Source organism: Notamacropus eugenii, chromosome 3 (assembly GCF_028372415.1).
Source record: "Notamacropus eugenii isolate mMacEug1 chromosome 3, mMacEug1.pri_v2, whole genome shotgun sequence".
NCBI lineage: Eukaryota > Metazoa > Chordata > Mammalia > Diprotodontia > Macropodidae > Notamacropus > Notamacropus eugenii.
Window position 1 is genome coordinate 54776113 of NC_092874.1, and position 24003 is coordinate 54800115.

General features: G+C 41.4%; 1 protein-coding gene across 4 annotated transcripts; it reads left to right on the top strand.

Annotated features, from left to right (window-relative positions):
* The first annotated feature begins 506 nt into the window (after positions 1 to 506).
* Positions 507 to 21225, top strand: SRI (sorcin). Of its 4 annotated transcripts, XM_072651568.1 has the most exons (10): positions 747 to 891; positions 1279 to 1362; positions 6922 to 6991; positions 13550 to 13593; positions 16956 to 17103; positions 17615 to 17728; positions 19074 to 19132; positions 19364 to 19483; positions 20000 to 20026; positions 20825 to 21225. In XM_072651568.1, the coding sequence occupies exons 1-8, from the start codon at positions 838 to 840 to the stop codon at positions 19400 to 19402; spliced, it is 612 nt and encodes a 203-aa protein (XP_072507669.1). In that variant the 5' UTR covers positions 747 to 837; the 3' UTR covers positions 19403 to 19483; positions 20000 to 20026; positions 20825 to 21225. The 4 variants fall into 4 exon arrangements, with proteins under 4 accessions (XP_072507666.1, XP_072507668.1, XP_072507669.1 ...); XM_072651566.1 differs by having other exon boundaries at positions 19364 to 20026; XM_072651567.1 differs by lacking the exons at positions 19364 to 19483; positions 20000 to 20026 and having other exon boundaries at positions 616 to 891.
* The last annotated feature ends 2778 nt before the right edge of the window (positions 21226 to 24003 follow it).

Below are 24003 nucleotides of genomic sequence, written 5' to 3' on the forward strand. Positions count from 1 at the left end.
AGAGGTGCCCAGCCCCCATCCCACGGGGTGCAAGGCGGCGGGTTTCCGGGCCAGCCTCCGAGGAGCCCGCGTTCTCCGGGGGGGCTCGGGCAGCGCGTGGGCGGTCCTGGGGGGGCCGATGACCAGAGGTCACCCTAGGGTCACACGGCCGCTGGGGAGGGCGAGGACAATCAGCTGTTACTCACGTGGCCAGCCGCCCCCTCTGGCCCATTCCGGCCCGGCCGCCTCCCCGCGGCGTCGGCCCGCTGGCATGTCGGGCCCCCGGCCCGGTGACCCCGGCCACGCCTTCCCGCAGTCGCCGGCGCTCCGGGCCAGACCTGGGGGTCCCCATCCCCCGCCGGCGGCGGCACCGGCCCCTCCGTGCGCGCAGCACCCCCGCCTGGCGGAGTTTTTTATGTTTTTGTGTTTGTTTTTTAAAAAAAACCTTGGGAGAAAACCTGGCAAGGGGGCAAAAAGAAGGTTAGGGGAGGGGAAAAGAGAGGGTTCCTAGGGCTGGGGTGGGGGAGGGGGTTGGTGTGCCGGGACGTACCATGCTGTCCGAAGAGGGGGCGTCGAGCGAATTGGGTCTATAGCGCAAGCCCCTACCCTCCTTAATTATGGAAAGGCTCGGAGTGAGAGGAGGGAGGAGAAATGCTGAGAGAGCCCGCAGGGCCACTGGGAGCTCGAGGCTGCGGCGGTCCGAGGGACGGGCGATGATTCCACCCCCTCATCCCCCCCACCGAAAAGCTCTGAGTGGTACGTCCCGAGGGCGGGGCCCGAGCTGCCCTGCGAGCTCCCGCTGGGGCCGGAGGCGGCGGCGGCGGCGATTTGGGGACGGCCGCGGTCACTGTCTTGGTCATGGCGTATCCGGGGCATCCTGGCGCTGGCGGAGGCGGTTACTTCCAAGGCGGGGTGAGTGGCCCGGCGTGGGTCCGAGCCCGGCCCCCAGCCCCGGTCCGCCTGCTCTCGGAGGGGTAGGGTCTGGCTCTCGGCGGAAGTCTCGAGGGCCCCCTGCCCCGGGCCGGGCTCAGCCCCTCGGGGAGGCCCGGGAGCCTTGGGAAAAGAAAACTTCCACGCCACGGATGAGTAACTCTGGGCACTAGGGAGCCACGGAGGACGCCAGCTCCGGGCCGTGGGGGCGGAGCCGGGAGGGCCCTCGTCGCGGGGCTGGGTACCCCGGAGGGGTGATGCTGCGCAGCGGGGGGCCTGCGGGCCGGGGCGGGGGGAGCGCACCCAGTTGTCTGCTGACCCCGGAGCCCCAGCCCGCCTAACGATGCCCTTGTGCTTCATGCTTCCCAGTACGGGGGTGCCCCCGGGGGCCCGGCCTTCCCTGGACAGGCTCAGGATCCGCTGTACGGGTACTTCGCGGCCGTGGCTGGACAGGTTAGTTTTCCGTTTTTATCTGTTTAAAACCGATCGCCCGGTTGTGCTTGTTGCGTAACTTACTGGGGTGCCGCCACCCCCTCCAGAGAAAGCACTAATGCAATTTCTTTGCAAACATTCTTTTTACAGCCATCTCTAGCTTCGTAGCTTTAATCCTGCATTGTTTTCTCTCTTTTAATTTAATTTAGTTTTTCCTTTAACAAACACTTTTTTTCTCTCCCACGTTGAAAGAAGTAAAAGGAAAACACTACTCTTGTAACAGATACGAAAAGGAAAGCAAAACCGTTTCCCCCGTGGGCCAGATCCAGTAAAAATGGCCCAATTTTCTGTCTCGAGGCCATCACTTGCCTGCTTCCTTCTCAGTCTGACCCTTGTATTTATCCGAATGCTTGAGTATTTCTTTGTTATTTTCTTTTCTATCTTACCTTCACTGTAATAGCTTTTTTCTCTTAAAATGGATCGAGTAAAGTATTTTTTTAAAAGTCCATGTTTCTCTATGCCCTCTAAGAATCATGCCTATTAAAAAAAAAAAAAAGGCTTGAGAGATCCAAGTATTTTCCATTCTCAGAAACTGGAAGAAACCTCTTACTCATTTATTTTGGCTTAGGTCAAAACTGAGCTCATGTCTGTGGCTGGAAACAAAACCCATCTCTTAAGTGTGTTGGAAGGTTTGTCAGCTGTGCAGATGTTTTGGAGAAAAGCTGAAAGTTATTTTGAAAGGTTAGGGAGTCATTGAGCTGAATATACTGTGACTCCTGCTTGTAGAGCTTGTCAGAGACTGATTTTAGTAGTTCACGACTTCTTCTGTGTGGGTGCCTCTCCCACCAATGTAGAAATCATAAGCCCTTCACTCCTTTGGGGTAGTGGATTTAAAGTGGGAATCTTTAGGGAATCATCATTACAACCCCACCTTGTATACATGAGGAAACTGAGGCCCAAAGGAGTTACGACTTACTCAAGGCCCCAAGTACTAGAGTGGAATTTGAATCCAGAACATCCAACCAGAAGGCTAGTGTTCTCACTACTGTGCAGCACCACTTCCATCTTACCATAAATAACCCTTAGCCTGCTTTTCTCCAGGAACTTTGCAGGACCAAGGGCCATTTGTGGGGTTTTTTTCTTTTTTATGGGTTACCGAGAGGCCCCTGTGCCAGAGTGGTTAGAGATATCTCCTTCTGGCTAGGAAGATTAGAATTCTGGTCTTACCTCTGACATATACGGGCTCTGTGGCCCTGGGCAGGTCACTTAACTTCTCAGGGTTCTAAGCAGCTCTCTAAGAGGATAAATTTCAGTCAAAAGAGTTCTTCTCTTGGGTCTTCCCCATACCAGTGGAATCTTAGTTTCCGTATCTGTTCTCTGGGTCACTGTGGCCTGAAGCAAAGTTCATCCTCCAGGAGCCAAGCTCTAGAAAATGCTTTAGATGCCATAGATAGGAATTTTAGCAGGAGTTCTAATAGAAAAACCAAGCCTGGAATAGGTACAGTTAAATGAATTCAAAACTGACCATTCCCAAGAACGTGAATGAAGGCCCCCACACCCCTTTCCTTTGAGTGTTGACAGCAGTTCCTGAGGCTATGCTGCCTTCACTTTGTTTAGACTTACCTCTATCTGTGCTGAATCTCTGCAGTAGAGCATTAGCTCTTTTTCCTTTGTGTCACAAGTACTTGGCACAGTTCTTTGTACATAACAAGCACTTCATAAATTTACCTTGAAATTTATTAACATAGCCCTTTAAATTAGCCTGAGGTGGATAAAGTAAGTTCTTATCCCCATTTTAAAACTGAGGCTGAGAAATTAGATGAGTTGCCCAGAGTCACAAAACTTTGAAGACTTTGAGGCACTATTTAATCTCAGGCTTTCCTGACTTCAAGTCCAATACTCAGTCTGCTAGCTCACAAGCTCATCAGATTTTTGGATGACATGAACCTCAGAAAGACGGCTGGCTCGTTTAATGGCATTATTAAGATATGGAAGGATTTCATCATACTAATAAAACCTAATCTAATCAGGTGAAATTTAGTAGGAATAATGGGAAAATTTCCACTTAGGTTCATTGAATTACAGGATGGAGGAGATTGGTTTGGCTCAACAGCTGATCCTGTAGAAAAGATGTAGGAGTTTTCAGTGGCTGTAAGTTTGATGTGAGTCAGAAACGTGACGTGGCTTCCAGAAACATGAATAATACAATTTTAGGCTTCATTAATGGAAACCTGGTTTTTCCCAGCAAGGCACCTAATATCTCCATTGTATTCTGCTCTGGTCAGCCCCAGTGTGCAATCTTGTGTTCAGATTGTTTTAGGAGGGACTTGGATGACCTGGTGTGTTTTCAAAGGAGGATGACTAAATTTTTATCTGTCATCTGAGGAACTATGGAATAACTCAGGATATTTAGCCTAAAAGGGGAAAAAAACCCAGCAGGTGACACATGAGGCTGCCTTCCAAATGTTTTCCACGTTGTATGTGATGGAGGAATGACTTATTTTGTGCTGACTCTGAGGACAGAATTATAACCTATGGTAGCAGAAATGAGGAGGTAGTAGATTTTGACCCAGTATAAGAAGGAAGGACTCCCCAGTCCAGCAATCCAAAATTGGAAGGTGCTCAGCTTGAAGGGAGTGAGTTCCCTGTCATTGAATTGTCATTCAAGTAGAGATTGGAAGATCAGTTTGGGGCAGTTTAAATTAGGGAAGGGGGAAGGGAATAAACATTTATCAATTGCTTATGATGTACCAGACACTGTACGTAGTAAGCATTCTACAGATGTTAGCTCATTTGATCCTCAAAACAACCCTATGAGATAGGTATTGTTGTAATCCCCATTTTCTAGTTAAGGAATTGAGGCAGACCAAAGTTCAAAGGCTTGCCCAAGGTCGCACACCCAGGAGGAGTTTGAAGCAGGATTTGAACTCAGGTTGTCCTGACCTTGCTAGGTGGCACAGTGCATAGAGCCCCAGCCCTGGAGTCAGCAAGACTCATCTTCCTGAGTTAAAATGTGCCCTCAGACACTTCTTGGCTGTGTGACCCTGGGCAAGTCACTTAAGCCTGTATGCCTGAGTTTCCTCATCTGTAAAATGAGCTGGAGTATCTTTGCCAAGAAAACCTATGATGGGATACAGAGTCAGGCAGAACTGAACCCCAGGCTTAGTGCTGTCTCCACCACTTTGCTACTACCTAAAGGAACTCCAGGGTCCTTTCAGCCTTTGGCATCTATATGCTACTGAGATTTTTGGCCAAAATCCAAGTACAAAGAAGGTGAGAGTCCCAGGGGTTAGAAATAGCTGACTTTGAGGTGGTGGCCCTGGCACTGGTCTAGTCTGTTATTATTTTGTGAATAGGGCCACAGCAAGGTATTAGGCTGTCATGCCTGTGCCTTTTTAGTTTTGTTTTTTACTCAAGCACAGAAGTAACACATTATGCTAAATATGTAGGGAGATGTCTAGGTGAAATGTTTAAAATAACACACGTAAAATAGACCGTCTGAGAGATGGGATGGAAAATGGAGTTGCAAGAAGGATGAGCCCCACTGAGCATCTACTTAATCCACCAATGATAAGTATCTGAAACCCCAAGCTAAGGTAAACTTAAAACAAGAGTATTTTTAGATGGCCTGTTATCTAGCCCTGTAAGTAACTCCAGCCTGCTTACCTTTCAGCCCCCTTGGCCTCACCACCATCGTGGCTCTTCATTTTTAACTTCTTGCACCTGGTAACAGGACTAGTCTTTTGTACATCTGCCTTTGACACTGTTAGGTGGTAAAGACCTTTAAATTCAGGTGAGGTTGAAAAAACAGTAAGAATGTTTAATGTGCAGCTCTTATTTGTTTATTCTCCTACCAGTAAACAGGTAGCAGCTAACTATTTGGCAGCTAATTGGAAAGTATTAAAGAAATGATTTGCCAAATTCTATAAAAAAGAAAATTAAACTGTTTTGCCCCACTTGGATAAAGCACTTTGTTTATTTACTAAGACCATTTGGTCTTTTCTAAGCAGTAGGATGAGGTAAAAAGATTTCTGATCATCAGTTGCATAAATCATTTATGTCAAAAACACTTGACTTTGGCGGCTTTTCCCAGCAAAAGCAACTGTAGTGAGAGCATTAGTGATTAAGGCCTTGATACACTTACTTATTTCATGCATATCAGATATCACTGGGAGGTGTTGGATTGTAATAGAAGCTTATGTGCATGAAAATATTAGTATCAAATCAAATTAAGGAATTTATTGAAAATTATTCAGTGGTTATAGGATCTTTAATATGGAGTACAACAGAACCTCAAAAGCTATCCGGTTCAAACTTCTCGTTTTGCAGAGGAAGAAAGAGTGAGGCCCTGAGAGGGTTATTGACTCGCTCGATATCAGCTAGGTAGTAAGGTGAAAGGCAGGATTTGAACCCAGGTAGGTACTTGAAATACTAAAATTTAGATGAAAATATTCTTTGTGTAGTAATCTTTTTTTTTAATCAACATAACACAGTTATAGTCAAACAGTCTAAAATTGAATGCAGGCTTAATTTTGAAGATAAAGTAGATTTTGTGTGTATGTCATTTTTAATTGAGACTAACTATTAGTGATCACTCTGTGATCTGGTAATGTTATAAAAAGTTCATTTAATGCTTTGTTTTCTTCAGGATAAAAATATATATGGTTTCCAATTAAATTAACAAATTAAAGGGGAATACTAATATATAACTCTCCAAGTATAATTGTTTTTTAAAGTGATCTGCCCTTTTGTCAGAATTCTAATTCAGAATGTAGAAATTGGGGTTGAAGTCTTCTGTAGGTATGACACTATATTTAAACAGTCCTTTAATAGTTCTTTTCTGTGAAAATCAGACTGAAATTTAATGGAAGGTTCCTAAGGACCTATTAGTCACCAAATCACAGTATTTGAGTTTAGAGAACTAGTCCAACTTGCTCATTTTACACAGATTCTGGCTCACCCAAAGTCACTTAGCTGCTCAGGAGCCAAGCTGGATTGAGCCTGTAGTTCTTCTGACTCCTCAAATTCCTGGGTTCTTTCTACCACACCCTACTTCCTCTCATCCAGTCGCTTTTTTTCTCAGTTCTCGTTATCCTTGGCCTCACTATAGCATTTGACACTGAGTTCTTAGAAATGTTGCTTGGCTTCGTCTCTGTGATACTGTGCTATCTCTTGGGTAAACTAGAGCAGGGAGGGAGGGGTTTGTACTCATCAGACTCTCAGCTATCAGGCTCTCAAGCTTTTCAGGGGAGCCATACGGTCTCTAGTCACTTTCCACTAGAAATCAGAAGGGATGGAGATGCAACCACCTGTCTACTGTCCATTCATAGAAGGGTTGGAGAGCCCTGTGTTCCCGACAGTATTGCACCCCCTCTTAATCACTGTACTCTGTAGAAGTGAAAGGGGCTCAAGGAAACATCCTGTGCACACACTCCCTGCCACGACCTTTAGGAACATGGATGGTGACCCTTTGCTTTGCTAGGTTCCTCTTGTTGAGCAGCACAGAGAACAGAATGCTGGAAGTGAAACAAGAAGGAAATTATGGTTGTCCTACTTCCTGTTTTTGTTTTTTTCCAAAAGGATGGGCAGATAGATGCTGATGAGCTGCAGAGATGTCTGACCCAGTCGGGCATTGCTGGAGGATACAAACGTAAGTCAATAATTAGAGCGCTCTCACTATACTGTATTTTGTCTGTTAGCTGTGTGTAAAACAGTTACAAAAGCTGAGGCCTTCTGTTCTGGTCAGCAGTGTTTAGGAGTCTTAACAGCTCCACGGAGCTGCTGCTCGTTGCTCACATTTACAATTTCATTTGAATCCTTTTCTATAATTCACTTCCATGCCTCCTCCTGGAGGGGCTCTTTACTGTGTTTGGTGAGGTGCCTCTTCTCCCCTTCAAAAGCAATCAGCATGGCTTGCAGTCCACCTTACAGGTTACAGAAAGGTAATTACCAAGCCAGAAGTTAGGGAACACTTTATGTGTGTCCCATTCAGTTGATCACTAGCATGGTTTTTACTAACTATAATCATTGGCTGTTATGTTTTTAATTTTTTAATTGAAGGTATGGGGATCAGGAAAAAAATGGCATTTATTAAGCATTGCTCTCATGTTCATGTGAAAGGGTACTGGATTTGGAGTCCCAGGACTTGGATTCAGATCCCACCAACAAGTCACCCAACCTCTATAGGTCTCAGTTTCCTTGTCTGTAAATGAGAGGATGGACTAGATGACTTCTAAGATTCCTTCCAGCTTTAAATATGTGATCCCTTGATCACCTTTTTCATAGTGACACTCTCTAGACTTAGTTCTGAGAGAACTCTTGTCTAGTGGATAGATTGTTGGGCTTGAGGTCAGAAAGACCTGAATTCAGATACTGCCACACTCTTTATTGACCAGAGTGTCATTTAACCTCTCTCAGTCTTAGCTTCCTCATCCATAAAATTAGGGAATTGAGCTTTGTGATCTCTGAGGTCTCATTTCTAAGTCATTAATCCTAAACTGGCTCTCAGATGACAGACAGAGAGTTCTTTGCTAGGCCTATTTAAAAAAAAAAAAGACGACCTTAGCAAAAGATTATTTTTCTGGTCAAAGTTCTAAGCATTAATCTGCATCTCTGTCCATGTGATTTTCTTTTGGGGATGAATTAGGTCATTTTAGCCTTAGATGCAGCTGGAGATTTTCTCTAAAAACTGTTTTTTCTTTCTGTTGTGACAGATCCATCCTTGGAGTGGGGCAGGGTTGTATCTTCATCTGTGAATATTTGCGTACCCATTGGACAGATTAATACCTCAGTCCGTGTGTGAGAACTTACCTTTGTTCTGAAGAACTCAGTGTTTCAGACTCAGGGCGTTGGTTATCTTTATCATCTTGAAGGTCCAATAAACTTGTCTCAGCTGTATAGGTAGAGAAACTAGAGCCACAGAAGCCAAGAAAACAAGTAATTAATGGCCCTTTCATGTTTGTCTCTTCATTATTGCTTTTGCTTTCCCTCTACCAGTCAACAAGCATTTATTAAATGCCTAGAGTTTACATTCAGTCTAGGTAGTTGTGTATACATAGAAGTATCTTCAAAATATATAAAAATAAATACAAGGTTTGCAGGAAGGTTGACAGTTGAATAGCAAGCGAGTAGGGGAGATCAGGACAGGCTCTAAGCAGAAGATTTTGTATGAGCAGCTCTTTGAAGGATTCTACAGGTTAAGTGGGGGAGGGAAGAGTAGATTCCATGCATGGGGACAGGCTGGACATGGAAAGTGATATGTGAGGACCAGCCAGACCCATTTGTCCAAGCTGGAGGGCACACGAGGGTGTGTAAGCCTGGTGGGAGGCAGACTAAAGGGCGGTGGATGCCAAGCAATGTGTCCTTGTTACCCTGGTCCTGGGCTCTCCATCACACCCTCCTAGACAATGACAGTGGTGTTCTGACAGGTCCTTGTGCCTCAGTTTTACCCTTCCCCCCACTCCACATCTGTCTACACCACTGTCACATTCACTTTTCTTCTGTGTAGACTTGGCCTTTGCCTCTTGTCTGCTCCCAAGGTCTTCCCCTCTTCCTGCTTCCCGATGGGTTAAAACAGTTCAGACTCATTCAAGGCCTTCCACAGTCTGCTAACACCCTTCCTTCACACGCTTCTCTGCCAGAACTGCGTTGCCCAGATATACCCTGTGTGTCTTCCCTCTCTGTTTCTGTGCCATTCTCTATGCCTGGAACGATGTCTTTTTTTATTTTTGTTTTTTAATTTCTTGTTGTCACTCATTTCAGTTGAGTCTTACTCTGTGAACCCCATTGGGGTTTTCTCAGCAAAGATGCTGGAGTGGCTTGCCACTTCCCTCTCCAGTGTTGTCCCCACTTCACAGATGAGGAACTGAGGCAGAAAGGCAAGAACTTGCTAGTAAGTATTTGAGGCTGGATTTGAATCCAAATCTTCCCAAGTCCAGGCCCAGTGCTACATCCACTGCCCCGCCTAACTGGCCCTTTGAATTTTTACCCATCCTTCAGAGCCGGCTTACGTGGCATCTCCTTCCCTGATTCATTTTATCGTTCTTGGACCTTCACATAGCACTGTTCAGCACCTTTCTAGTATATTCACCATTTTAGTTATCCGTGAATGGGTATTTCCTTCTTAGGATATTGTAAGTTTCCAGACATCAGAATTAGGTCTTTTCAGATTGCGCACAATTGATAAGCTGCCTCTAGCTTAGCAAGCATCTATTGAATGGTACTGAATGTTTAGGGGCTTGTAGGGATATCCTCTGAGCCTTTGTTGAGTGAGTAATAATAGAACTAGAACTGAAGCCTCAGATTTCTGGTTTTCCATGACACTCTTATTTGTTAAGCATTCTCTTTATTAACTGCTAACTCAGTTACTGTGGGAGATATGTAAATTATTTACACCTTCAAGGTTTTTCCTCTCCTGAATTCTCATCCTCCTCTTAGTGCCTTGTCTTGTTTCGCTCATAGCTACATTATTTAGACACTCTTGTAAGAGCTTTGTGTTTGCCTTGAGCAGTATTTTTCTTAGAGAGTTAATGCTGTGTTGTTTTCAGCTGAGCTCTACCTGCCTTGAGTGTATAAGAAAAGGCTTCATTGGTCATTTTAAATGTTATGGGATTCTGTCTAACCCCACCAGATGTTCTTGTCCATTTATCCACAGCCATTTATTTGCTCAGAATGACTGCTAGTTTACTACATACATGTAGGAGTGGTTATCTAACAAAAGGAGAGCCTCATCCTTAAGTCTTCCTTCTCTTTTTCCTTTAAGTCTTGTTTATGGTCCCTCCCTCTCCTCTGAGCCCTTCCTTCTCTGATCTCATCTGACAGTGGACGATGCCACATCAGGCCTTAGGCACCTCCTGCCTGTTCTAGGGAGGGTTTGAGACCCTCAGCTTCCAGGCTTCTGTGGTTCCACTCGCACCGAGCTGCTGCGGTCATCTTCATAAAGCAGAGGCCTTTGTCAAATAAAGCAGCTCACCTTCTCAGGCTTATTTTCCACACTTGCCTTAAGTTCAGCATCACTGCCTTCTCACCCAGGCCCATCCCTCATCCAAGATTTCATCCAAGGCCCTGCTCAGGTGGTGCCTGTGGCCAGAAACACCCTGATCACTGTCATTTTTAGCATTTTCCTTCCTCAAGTTATCCTGTACACATGTAATTTCTATCCCCAAGTAGAAGGTATGCTCCTTGAGGGTAGGGATTAGCTTACCTTGTGTCATGTCTTACACCTAGTAGGATAAATGCTTATTGGGGTGGGTTGGATTGGTTTAGATTCTGAAATCTTAATTTGAAAAAGCCACATTTGAGGATTACTTAAGTTAAATAACTATACCATTAGACGTTCAGTCTTCTGGACTTTGTGATTGGATTAATTTGCCACTTCAGTTATTTCATGGATTATTGCTTCCAATTTGAAATAACGGCACTGTCCTTCAAGCCCTAAAGCAATACTGATTGTGACACATGGTGTTCTGTGTTGTAATACACAAATTACATCCCTTTTGTACTGTTAAACTTTACTTTAAGAAGATAAGTGCAAACACGGAAATTATGGATAGAATTAAATTGTGGGTTACTACTGCTTTTCTTTAAAATATTAGTACAAATGTTACAGTAATCACATGAGAGATAGCTAGGGCAGATGTTCTTAACATCAGGTCCATGCAGCATCCATGTAGGGCTCGGTGAACTTGGATGGGGGAGGATTATATCTTTATTTCAATATAATTGGTTTCCTTGGTTCTCCTGTGTATTTTATTTTATTACAATGAAAAACATTCTGAGAATGGGTCCATCAGCTTCACCGGACATAAAAAAGATTAAGAACCTGATCTAGGAATATTTCCTTTCTGAATTCATCCAGATCTTGGTTCTGGATCACATTTTTCTTTTGGTGGTTCCTTGTATTGGTTATAGAGGCAAAAATATTGTTCTGTGATTCCTTGGTACTGCCCCATCCTCTGATTAAAACCAGCTAAACACAGGAAATAAGGAAAAGAATATGGCCTGTGTGCAGCCTCCTGGCCTGTCACTTGCCCCTGTTCCCCTTGAACAGTGACATGTAAAGAAGTTTGGATTGGATGGGGATGGTGCCCTATGAGAGACTGAAGTGACACCCCTGCCCGCCCCGCAGGCCGAACTCATCCCAGGGCTCCACTGGTTCACCCAGGCCTGCTGAGAGGGAGAGCAGCAGGAGGGGAAAGGCCTGCAGGATCTTAGCACAGTTTTTAAAAGCACATTCATGGTCCGTTGGACTTACTAGACCGATTGACCAAAAATGAGATTCAGTAATTTCATGGCAGTGAACTTGTACCCAAGGTTAGCTATTTTTAAATCTATTCTTGCCTCTTTTTCTTCTCTTTGAACTTTGAGGAGCTCTTTGGCTTCCATCCTACACAGGGTTGTATTTTCAGGCATCTCTTAGAAAACCTCTGTTTCAAAAACCTTGGTCAGGAATCAGGAAACCTGGGTTCATATCTTGACTAAAGGCACGTATTAGATCTGTCATCACAGGCAAATATCCTAACTTTTCAGGGCATGAGTTTCCTCATGTGTATAATGAGGATAAAAAGTTTTCAGGCTTATAAGGAAAACATTTTGAAAAATCTTAGTTTGGGATATGGGTTGTGAAAGGGGATTTCCAGGGTCTTTGGAGGTTTGGGGCCTGGTAGTGGAAACCCTCCATGTTTAAGAAGGGTGAAGTCTCAAAAAAACCAAAACCCTTTAAAGACACAGCTTCTTTTTACTTATCTGTGAATAAGATGAGTGTTTGAGGGAACAGAATTGGACTGAAAGAAGCCCCCAGGCAGAGGGTAGTGGTGAGAGATGATCCACTCACAGTGAATTTTTTCAAAAATAGAAAACCTGTTTTCTGTCCAGAATCGCTATGATTTGCTGCTATTCATTTGAGAAAAGGTAGGAGCTTGGTTTAAATTTTACTGGGGTGTGGGAAGCTTAGCTTTAGTTATCTGTGTCTTCAGTTACCTGCCGTTGATGAATTTTCAGGGCCAAGTACATTCTTCCCAGCTCACGAAACAAGTGTTAGCTCTGTCCTGATTAACCTTTTGTTCTCAGCCCTGACTGTCACATACTTCAGATTCCATCAGATGTATAAGTTCCTGTGCATGTATTTAGAAGCAGTTCATTTTTTATTCCATTTAAGCCACCATTTGCCTTGGCTAGGGCATCTCTGCCAGGCCGTAGGAGCTTATGCTAACATAGTAATTGAGCTGGAAGGGCTGAGCTGAGCAGTGCTCCACATACCCAGCCTGCTTCACTCCAGTCTCCAGAACACTGTCCGGCTCCTGATAGTAGGTTAAAAGCAAAGATAGCATCCAGACCTAGAAAACAAGAAAAAGAACTTCACATCACTACCCCATCCCCAGGAAATAGTGGAAAGGCTTCTGGGGGGGTTGGAAAGCCCAGGCACCAAATCCTTGTATTTTAGAAGAAAAGGCCTTGGTGTCTGAGGCACATATTGACTCTAATGCAGCGTGTTTCCAGCAAGCCTAGTGGTTTCATTTGCTGGCCCACAATATATCTTGAGAGGATGCGAAGTTGGGTGGAGGAGACCTCAAAAGGCTCGGCACTCTGACAGCTTGATGTTGAGGGAAAGAAGACAACAAAGCTATGTGACCATCTCCCATCTTTTAGCGTGAGGGTAAGGGATCTGTCTTCCACAAGTTAATGGTTTCTGATGCTACCAAAGTATCCCAGAATGCCGTAATTGATACTATAATGATGATACCAGGTTAGCAGAATATTTAATTATGATCGGTCTGTCTAGTTTTTAATAAAGAAGCAGCGTGGCAAAATGGTTAGGATGTTTGTGTTGCATTGGTGAAGAGTGTTCACCAGTGGGTGAACCTGGAGTTCCCTATACATCAGAAGGTAGGGAAATGTACAATACATTTTAGAAAGATGTCCATCAAAATGGTAAAAATGAACATTTGTGTCTTGAAGGGGGAAATGTCTCCATTATCTATACAGTTCACATAAGGGAATAATTTTTTTTTCTGAGGATCCTGAAAAAATAATGTATCACTATATTGTTATTAAATAGATTCCAGGAAGAAATAGTTCTCACGTTCTTGATATGCCTTGCAGTTTCTTAGGTGCTTAATAAATGTGTGGATAATTTGACTGCATCCATTATAATTGGAACCGGTGTAAAGGTGTTACAATATTGAATATGTACTCTTTTTTGCCTTGACAGCTTTCAACCTGGAGACTTGCAGGCTTATGGTCTCAATGTTGGATGTATCCTTTTAATGCTGAAATTAACATTGCAATTGATGTTGCCACAGACTGATGAACAGGTTTAACCCAAAGGTATTACTCAGTGCTATGCAAAGTATTATTAGCATAACGGATAAGATACTCTTTTATTGAAGGTAAGCTCCTATAAAATGTTGACATAATTTGGAGGGCATAAAGGAAGTTTGTTAGCTTCTTTATGAATGAAAAAAATACTCCAAAAAAGATCAATTTAAGCGCAGCTCAGAGCTGCCAACAACGTGTCCTTTTTCTTGAGGTTGCAAAGACAAAGATAATTTGAACGGTGCTGATAATACTGTGTTGTTTCTGATCATCTGATAGGGGGAAAAAACCAACCATATTTTTTGACACGGTACTGACAATGCATTCGGTTGACCAAACACGTAAGGGTCGTGTTGACGACACATAAAAACATTTTTTATTTTATTTAAATTTGCATAGATTTTATTTTTGACCTCCATCTTAAGAGAGTAAGTGTCTGAGGATGGCACCACAACCATTGAAGATGTTGATTTTAGGGGAGCTTAAGTAGAAGCCTCAGGTCCTAGACTTACTCTTGAATAAGAAAGATGACAAGTCTGGTGTTTTGTCCTGGTCATTCCTTTGTGACCTGTCATGTCTGGCTCCAGTTTGTTGACTGGAAGATATCCAGAAGTGCTGGGGCATGAGGTTTGGTTAAAGAAAATTGAGGATAGACTAGGGAAAAAGATATTCACAAAATGTCTAAGGAGAAACTTACTAACAAATGTGTCCAAAAGTGGAAGTAGCAAGTTCTCTGTTGTTGAGGTATTTTAGGTGGAGATGAATGCTTAGTGTGTTTGGAACAGTGACAACAGAGAATACTTCTGCTCTCTACAAGGGAGGGTCTTTGAATTGGGAAGGACAGAGCAAAAAACAATCAGTCATTGATTAGCAAGATAACAGAGGAAATAGTGAAAAAAAATCTAACTGTGCTCTCCTTCCGCTTTTTGTCTAGGCTACTAGACTGCTTAGATCAGGGCATTAACAAATATAGAATATCTGGATTTCAGCAAACAGTTTTTGGAGTCTTTTATGATTTTTAGGTGGACAAGGGATTAAATTATTGGTTCCTAATCTTTTCAAGTTGGCAGACCCATTTTAATGCAAAAAATTTCTTAGACATGAGCATAATTTCTGCTAGTTGTATCTGTTGATTACAAAGATAGTTGGTGACAAAGCTCCCATAAATTCAATAGTGTCTTTAAATGAATTTGTTTCATTCATCACAACAGTTATCCACATGTGAGATAGATGTCCCAACAAGTATTATCCAGCCTGTAGAAGATAGGTTTGCTTGTGTATTCTGCCAAGTCTACTACGTTTTTGTTGGACTTAAAGATACGAACAATTATGTTTCATGCACATCAAGTTTTATGGATCTGAAATAATGCTGTTAAGTGGATTCAGAATTGGCTGAATGACTAGACTTGCAGAATAATTCTGAGTAGATTAACGTTAGTGTGGAAGGAGGTCTTCAGTAGACAGAGGATTGTCCTTGGGCTTGTGCTATTCAGCATTTTAGTTAATAACTGTGAAGAACAAAACGTTGTGCTTGTGTCAGATTTGTAAATAGCACAAAACTGGGAAGAGTAACGTTGGATTATGGAATTAGGATCCAATAGAATTGAGGTCAGGAGTGTGTGTGTGTAAATATGTAGAATATATATGTATATATATGAATCATCCTGTTATGTGATGTAACATCCTATACCTGATTCAGAAAAATAAACTGCAAAAGAACATGGTGGGAGAGACATGGCTAGATAATATTCCATGTGAAAAGAGGAATTTTTGTGAATTCTAAGCTCAGAATGAGTCAACCTTTTGACATGTTAGCCAAAAAAGTTAATGTGACTTTATGCTGCATTAGAAGAGACATGCATGACATCGGGGCAAAAAGGAAGTGATGTTCTACCTTGTTCAGTTCTGGTAAGAGTATATCTGGAGTATTTTGTTCATTCTTAGGTACCATGTTTTAGCAAGGATATTGATAAACTGTAGGACAATTGGGATCATGAGGGGACTGTAAATCATGGCTGAGGGAACTGCAGGTTTTTAGCCTGGAAAAAGAGAAGCCTTTGGTGGGACAGGATAGTGGTCTTCAAAGGCATGTGAAAGAGAGATTAGGTTTGTCTGACTTTTCCCCAGAATGCAGAAAGACTGATTTTGGTTCATTGAAGAGAAAAAAATACAACCATCCAAAAACAGAATGGGCTAATTCAGAAAGTGGTGGTTTCCCCATCACGAGAGGGCTTAATTGTGAAGGCTGGAGCAATACTTGATGGGGATATTTAAATTTGAGTTGCTTCATAGGATCTAAAGTAGGTATGAGATAAAGCTACACTACCATAACTATGTGACAGAGACCTCAGAATTTTGAAGAAATTCAAAACTATAATTGTAATACCAGTGGCCAAAATGGATAAGCTAACTTTAAAAATGTTTACTATAAGTGAAGGTTGGCAGATTTCCAAAGTCATTACTACAAAGAATAAGGGTTCCTGATAGATTCTTGGGAACTGCTTACTGATGAGGCTGACTTCTTAATGGGCAAGCTTGTGGTTTCTTCTAGAGTAAAACCATTGAACACTTTAGGAAGGACAGCCTTCCAGCAGAAGGTCAACAGGGCATCTCTGACAAGATCACTAAACTGCACTTAGCCTGTGCCCAATACGTTGTGTCAAATGCACTGTCTCCACCCCTCCTCCTCTCCATCACATATGTGCATGCATGTGTGTAGTCTGTTCTTCATGTGCAAATTTAGTAAATAGCCTTGAGGAAATGGTCTCAGGTGGGAAAAGCCAATCTCCTCCAAATCCCACTTAGGCATCCGAAGAGCATACCACCTGGCCCGTTAAAGCCCAATTAGAGTAGAGCTGTTACCTGAGATGGCATTGCCAGACCTTGGTCGTGGTTTAGACTTCACTTTGGGTAGTTGCTTAGGGAATTAGAGACCTTGGGTCAAGATGACTTAGTGAGTCATTTATCCAGCACATCTGTGTTAGTAATTTAGTGAGGGCATTTCTGTTAACAAGATTAATTTCTGTGCCTAGCTGATAGAAGGTTTCTCTTGATTTTATGATGACACCTCATATACAAGATGATATCATTAAGAAAAAAATTGGAAATGGCATAAAATTTTGCCTAACATAAATAAATGTGTGGAGTCACCTCATTGTAGACAGTTGCTATGGTTTAGGATTGGGTTTCTTTCCCCCCGTTGAGGAAATGGTGATATTTTCCTCACTTCTGAACCTTTCCTTTGGCTGTTCACAGCGTTTATTTTGGAAGTAAACCAGTGATATTCCTTAATTGTCATTCAGAGGGACATGTCTGGCACCATGGGTTTTAGTGAATTTAAGGAACTTTGGGCTGTGTTGAATGGCTGGAGACAACACTTCATAAGCTTTGACACTGACCGAAGTGGGACAGTGGACCCACAAGAGCTGCAGAAAGCCCTGGGGACTATGGGTAAGTAATCATGATGACAGTTGTCTAGTTGCCAGAAGTCATAGTTTATCCAGACCAGAAATGGATGTCATTGTTTTCCTAGATTTTCTAGAAATTAGTGTTAGTAATTGGAACAGATTCTGCTTCACAGAATTTATTTGAAATGCTTTCTTTGAAAAGAGTTTGAGAGACTCTTAAAAATATATTTGTTTTATAATGTAGCTTGTTTCCACCGTACCTGTCCCTCTCTTCCTTATGAAGATTGAACTCACATGTATAATTTAGTTAGTCACCTTGCCTCATAACAAAGGAGAACCATTTCTTAGAATTTTTTAAAACAAATTTTTAAAAGAAGAGGAAAATAATCAGCAAAACTGACAATTCCATCAAAAAAAAAAAATCATAATACCAGTGGACCCTTCCCCCCCCACCTCAGTGAAGGAATAGTTGAAGGTATCTCCTCATCTTCCTAATAGACTTTCAACTGTTGTCATTTGGTCATTTTTTTCTACTTTTTTCTCCTCCCATTTAGGATTTAGATTGAGCCCCCAAGCTGTGACTTCAATTGCAAAACGATACAGCACGAATGGAAAGATAACCTTTGATGACTACATTGCCTGTTGTGTAAAACTTAGAGCTCTCACTGGTATGTTCTAGGACAGCACCGTTGCTGGTGTGCACTAGCAAACCCCATTTTTGTGACCCTCTCCTTCCACGGTAGTGGAGTGCTGGGCTTTTTCCTAACTGCAGTGCCTATTAATGCTGTTAATGATTACCCCCCTCTACCTTTTATTCCCTTCTTTGTATTTGTTCTTCCTAAGATGGCATGGTAAGTCTTTTGGCAGATCGTTTATTTATTGTTATGCTGATTTTAACTAAATTTTATTGCCCAGAAAATTGATAAAATAAATAACCACTGTGTGCTAATTTTATGTGATTTTTGATCAAGTCACAGGAGGATGCCAATAATTTGTTACTGAATACAAACTGATTAGATCCCCTTGGAAAGAATTAAAACATTGCTCAGCTGTTTCAGGGGTTTTTTGGAAGGAAGATAACTTTAATATTTTATTCTCTTTGTTCTGTCTTTCCACATGTATAATTTTTACATTACATGACACCTGCCATATCTCTTCTAACACTCCATGACTCCAGTTTCCATAAAATTGTAAGACAAATTTCATTGATTCAACAAATGTTTCTTGAATCCCTGTGACATATATATATATGTGTGATTTGAGAGCCACTGCCCTGGGGTGATCCATTTATTTACTACCAGATGAATATGTCATTTTTAGGTATTGGAAATGTGAAACCTTAGGTCTTCATAAATTAGCAATCTTGATAATTGTGAACCCAGTAGGTAGAGTGGTGGACTTGGAATCAGGAAGACTTGTGTTCATTTCCTGCCTGACACAGTAGCTCTGTGACTCCAAGCATGTCACTTAGCATGAGCCCCAGTTTGCTTTTCTGTAAAAAGAGGGTGGCTGTGAAGATGAAATGAGATGTTATTTGTAAAGTGCTTTGTGAACCTTACAGCACTATATAAATGTTAGCCATTGTTATAAAAAGGAATTAGCTGTTACAGATGTTTGGCCTCTTGTAAGCTGTATGCAAATATGCATTTCTTTGGAAGTTTTTTGGAGACTAATTGTACAATATAAATTGAGCTTTATTGTCAGACCTGAGGCCTAATTTGCATATGATAGAAATTTTAGAAAAAGTCCAAAATTGGACATTTTAACAAGAATTGTAATTGTAGTATTCATGCTGCCTTCTAACCTTGCCCAAGTCTCTGAAAGATCTGCCCTAAGTTCATCCTTTCTCTGATATAAATTTGTTTTACTGCTTTATTTATTTTGAAATAACCTAATTTTTGCTATCACTTCCTAAATTTAACCCCATATTATTTGGATTTTTCTGAGTCTCTTAAAAAATCGTGAATATCATGAGAAAGTAATGCATGTTTAATTTCTCTATTGTTTTTTCAGATAGTTTTCGAAGAAGGGATACAGCTCAACAAGGTGTTGTGAATTTCCCCTATGATGATGTAAGTTTTAATAAACTGCATGAGGTTTTGATGGAGGGATAAGGGTGCCTGTGTTGATTGAATTTAGCAAGCTCCCTTTTGAAGTTCATTCTACTCTTGAAACTACTATGTGTTCGTCCCTTCGTTGCCGAAGAAGACTATGCCATCAGAAAAATAATGACATGACTTGCACTTGACTTTCTTTTGAGTGAGGAAGGGCTGTGTAGATCACCAGCCTCACTTCTCCTCCAGAGCCATCTGAATTCAGTGACCAGATATTCATCAGGATGAGTGGAGATGACCCAGGATGAGGCAATTGGGGTTAAGTGACTTGCTCAAGGTCACGCAGCTAGTGAGTGTCAAGTGTCTGAGGTGAGATTTGAACTCAGGTCCTCCTGACTCCTGCACTGGTGCTCTATCCACTGCACCACCTAACTGCCCCTCTTGAAACTACCAATCTGGTGCTGAAGTCAAGGTTTTATTGATCTATGAAGAGTTGGTAACCTTTTCTCTTAGTTTAAGGGTAGCCCCTGTTTGCAAGACATCACTGGCATAATGAGCTCCATCTGCCTTCCTCCACCTTCATGCCCTTGGAATCACTGCCATTGGGATTCTTGAGAGATCCTGGAGCTCTGATTTGAAGTCTTAGATGGTGGCAACAGCTGCCTTTTCAATAGTGCTGTAAGATTTGAAACAGTAACCCTTGTGAAACCAATATATGGAATGGGAAGAGCACTCTGGGCAGTCAGAGATCTGGGGAGGAGTCTGGCTCCAGCATTTACTTACCAGAGTAACTTGGTAACTAACCAGGGCAGATCACTTAACACTCCTAGGCCCCAGCTGAAAATCGTGGTGGTGTTTTAACTTTTAATTTTTTTTCCTGTGTAGAAACTGCAAAAATAATGTATTTTTGAGGTAAGAGACTCCCAGCATCTATCACATGTGGCTCCTACCAAATAATGTATAAATAGCTATTCCTTCTGGATAAACATAAACTATTTTTTCAGAGTTAGGTAATGGAAAAATTTAAGATGCAGGAACTAAAAGTGCTAATGAAGACAACAGCACAGTTTCCAAGGAACCAGTTTAAGAATTAGGCACACTAATGGGTATTCTTCTCCATTATGGTCTTCCTGCATTATTTTGTCAAGCCAATGTTAAGATTATTAAAAATGAATTTTAAAACAATGATGAAAATGTTTAAAGGCTCTTCCTTGCAGTCCTAGAAGACCCCAAATGATTGGTAGACAGCTTCAGTATAAAATCATGGTGTGTGTAGCAATATTCTATCCAATAAGATTTCCATAGTCTTAAATAATACCCAGTGATAATAATAGAATAAAGAGTTGTAAGTATAATATTGAAAGAAGGCATTCCATGACATTTGTTGCTGTTGCTTCAGTAGGGTCTTTTATATGAGAATCCCTAAAATTGTGACGATTTTTTGAAACAGAAAAGACCTCTTCATAACAGTAGTGCTCTACTGAGACTGGCCTTTTTTTGTTTTGTTTTTGCTAGTTCTTAGGCTTTGCTGTGGTTAGGGTCTGTTTAAGAGCACAGTCTTCCTTGCTATTTACTGCTCATATTCAACGTTGAAATTTTTTTTGTTATTATTATAGGAAGGATGTCTTCTCATAATGAAAATGTAGAATACAATATGTAAATGAACTATTCTTGGGCATGTTGTAACATTGACCTTTCTTCACCCCGCAGTTCATACAGTGTGTGATGAGTGTCTAAATCGGAGGAAGAAGATGGTGGAAACAACCAACATTCCTGTTTGCATTTTGCTTTGCATTTGTTGATCTGTCATCTGTAATGTCTGTAACTTAACATTGGCACATTCTCAGAGACTCATTTTGTAAAGGTTCATTGCTTTATATACAATTAAGGTTTTTGTTTTTAGTTTTGATAATAAAAGTTTATTAAAAAGAAATTTTAATAACTTAAGATCGAGTATGATACATCATGCCTTGAGTTTGGGAATTCCCATGAGCCATTGTTAATCATGCTTTGTTTTCTTGCTAAGCCATTATTATGTAAATTTAAGATAGTTAAGAGTTTGAGCCATACTATGTATTTTCCATCAAGTTCAACTAAAATCTTTTAATGAATGTGTGGTTGTCTTTCCTTTTATGTAGAAGTTTGTCATCTATGTGTCTGTAAGTATTGAGTAAGGCATTTAAATAACTCATACCCATCCTGTGTGTAAAAAGAGAATAGAATGTGGTGATCCAGATCTATATTGGCTTTTGCTTTTTGCACATTTGAAAACCAAATAATTTGTTATTTGGTTTTAGCTCTGAATTTTGCCCTTTGAGTTGTCTTGAATTCAGGCCTTTAGGGCCAAACTCAAGGGTATAAATAGGGTATGAATGTGGACAAACTCTAAAAATTCTCAGTTGAAATTTGCAGGTCTTCTGTTTTCTGAATCACTTCACAGACTTAAATGACACCATAGTTGCCATAATGACAGTACGCTAAAGAATAAAGAAAAGTGGGACTCACGGGAGGGAGGGGCTATCAACCTGGCAACTATCTTCAGGTTCTGAAGCCCTTTCAGCCACAGCCCCTGAAGACCTACAGAAGAAAGTCCTTAGCACCTAAATCTGATTCTGACACGACTTAACATCAGAGATGGCCATTATTTTTTCAGTAGGAATGATGCTAAAGAAGATGCTCTGTCATCTACATTGACACTCCACCCTAAGGCTCACTAAGGCGATCCTGATTTTATTTTTGATACACTAACTGTAAAGTTAGTTCTGGTAAGGTCTTTGTCAAGTTTGGAACAGCATAGTCCAGAGGCAGGGTTATTGATTGCATGTGGATTACAATCCATTTGGAAGAGGTTCAGGGTGCCATTTTGATTTGGTGCCAACAAGGAAGGACCCTTACCCATTTTCCCTTCCCTACCGCCCCCCACCCCTTGCCTAGGTATTTTTCAAGGGCTCTTAATATTTTTTAGTGTGTCAGCACTAAAAAGCAAGCTAGAAAGAATATGCTCAAGATGAGCAAGACCAGGCTTACATTTTTGAGGTTTGATTTTTCTGGCTGGCTTTTTCAGATGTATTAAAGCCGCTGGTTGATGGCCTTAGTTGATGGCATGATGGCATCATGGTAGAGCAGAACAAGTATTGAATAAACTTGGCTGGCCACACAGGAGTCGGGTTTAAGCCTCCTCTTGGACAGTTTACCTCTCTGACCAAGTTACTTGACCTATCAGCCTTAGTTTCTTAAAGCCTAACCGGGGCTGAGATTATCCAAGGAGAAAATTCATGTAGAGTTCTTTGCACATTTTGAAGCACTACATAAATCAGGGATTATTTAGAATCAAAGGATGATCAATGATGTATATGAAAACACTTTATAACATAAGACTGCTATACAGCAGTAAAGTGGGCTGATTGTTCTGTGACTTTATTAAGCAGTTTCCTGAGATCATGCCTGAGGATAGGGAGTCTCCTTTTCTTGACAAATTTGAAGTATCTGCCCCTCTCATTAATTATAACTGAGGCCCTCTAAGTTACCCTTGAATCTCATGTTTCTTTACTTCTATTTTATGTTGGAATCTATTTCACCCATTGTGTACTTTTTGTTCATTCATTTTTTAGTCCTTTTTCTCCGAAACCTTTTTTCTGAGTTTTATTGGATATTTGTTTTTAAGCCATATAAATAATTGCTCACATAAATATAACTTGAATACTTTGGTTTGGATTTAGCACTGTACTAAACATAAGTTCCTCTGGTAGTTCCAACTCAAGGCAATCTAGCATCACCACAAGGATCAGCGTCCTTCTACTTTGACCTTGCAGATCTATGGAATTAAATCTTAAGTTAAAAGTATATTTAACCCTAATGAAATTACATGGAAAGAATTCCTCAATTCCACAGAAGTGGCTGCATGAAGACTGTACTACACCTATTGTTAGGAACTTAATAAACGTTTGATGAACAAATGAGCCATATCTTTGAGGCAGCTGTTGTAGATTGGTTACTTAAAATATGTTTATGCTTGAATTGTTCTGATAGGGTAGGATAGTTGGCTATTACTGTGTCTTTGAGATGGCAGAACAGAATGTTAATTAGTTTGGGTTAAAATACAGTAGTCATTGCAAAATATCTTTCTTCATGAATCATAATCAAGAATACTGCAGTGGACAAGCTGCAAACATAAGCAGTTGAAAATTGCAAATCTTCTACTTTCCAATTCTCTTGGCACACTTAAGTGGCACAGTAATTGCCATAATGGAATTAAACTCAAGTGAGGCTAGGGGCGGGGGGAGGTGTTGACCTGGCATCTGTCTTCAAGTTCTGAAGCCTTGCCAGCCACAGCCTCTGAAAAACCACAAAACAAAGTTCATAGCACCAAAGTCTGTCTCTGACAGATGACAACATCAGAAATGGCCATGGGTTTGGTTTGGTTTTTTTCAGTACAAATGATGCCAAACAATTCACCTTCAGGATAATCAAGCTTTTCCATCTGCCCTCTAGCTGAATTCTCTATGCGTTGTCCCCCCACTTAAAGAGTATAGTCTGTTTGAGAAGATAGGGGCTAGCCTAGTCTAATTTGTAGCATTGCCAGGCACATACGAGGCACCTAATAATTGTTTTTTTCATTCATTCATTCATGGGTATAGATGAAGAATCTACAGTAGTCTCCCTAAAAATCTAAGTATTAAAAAAATTAGTGCTCCAGCTCATTAACCCTCATGTACCTCAGCCAGGCCAGAATAGTCATTACCACCAGGAAGGGGAAAGAAACTACATGTAATTCATCCCCTGTGACATTCTCTCTACCCTCTATCCCTCCATTCTTCTGTAAATAACAGTTTAGCATACAAATTTATACGCAAGATAGAGAATTAAAGGGTTATGGAAAACACAAAACA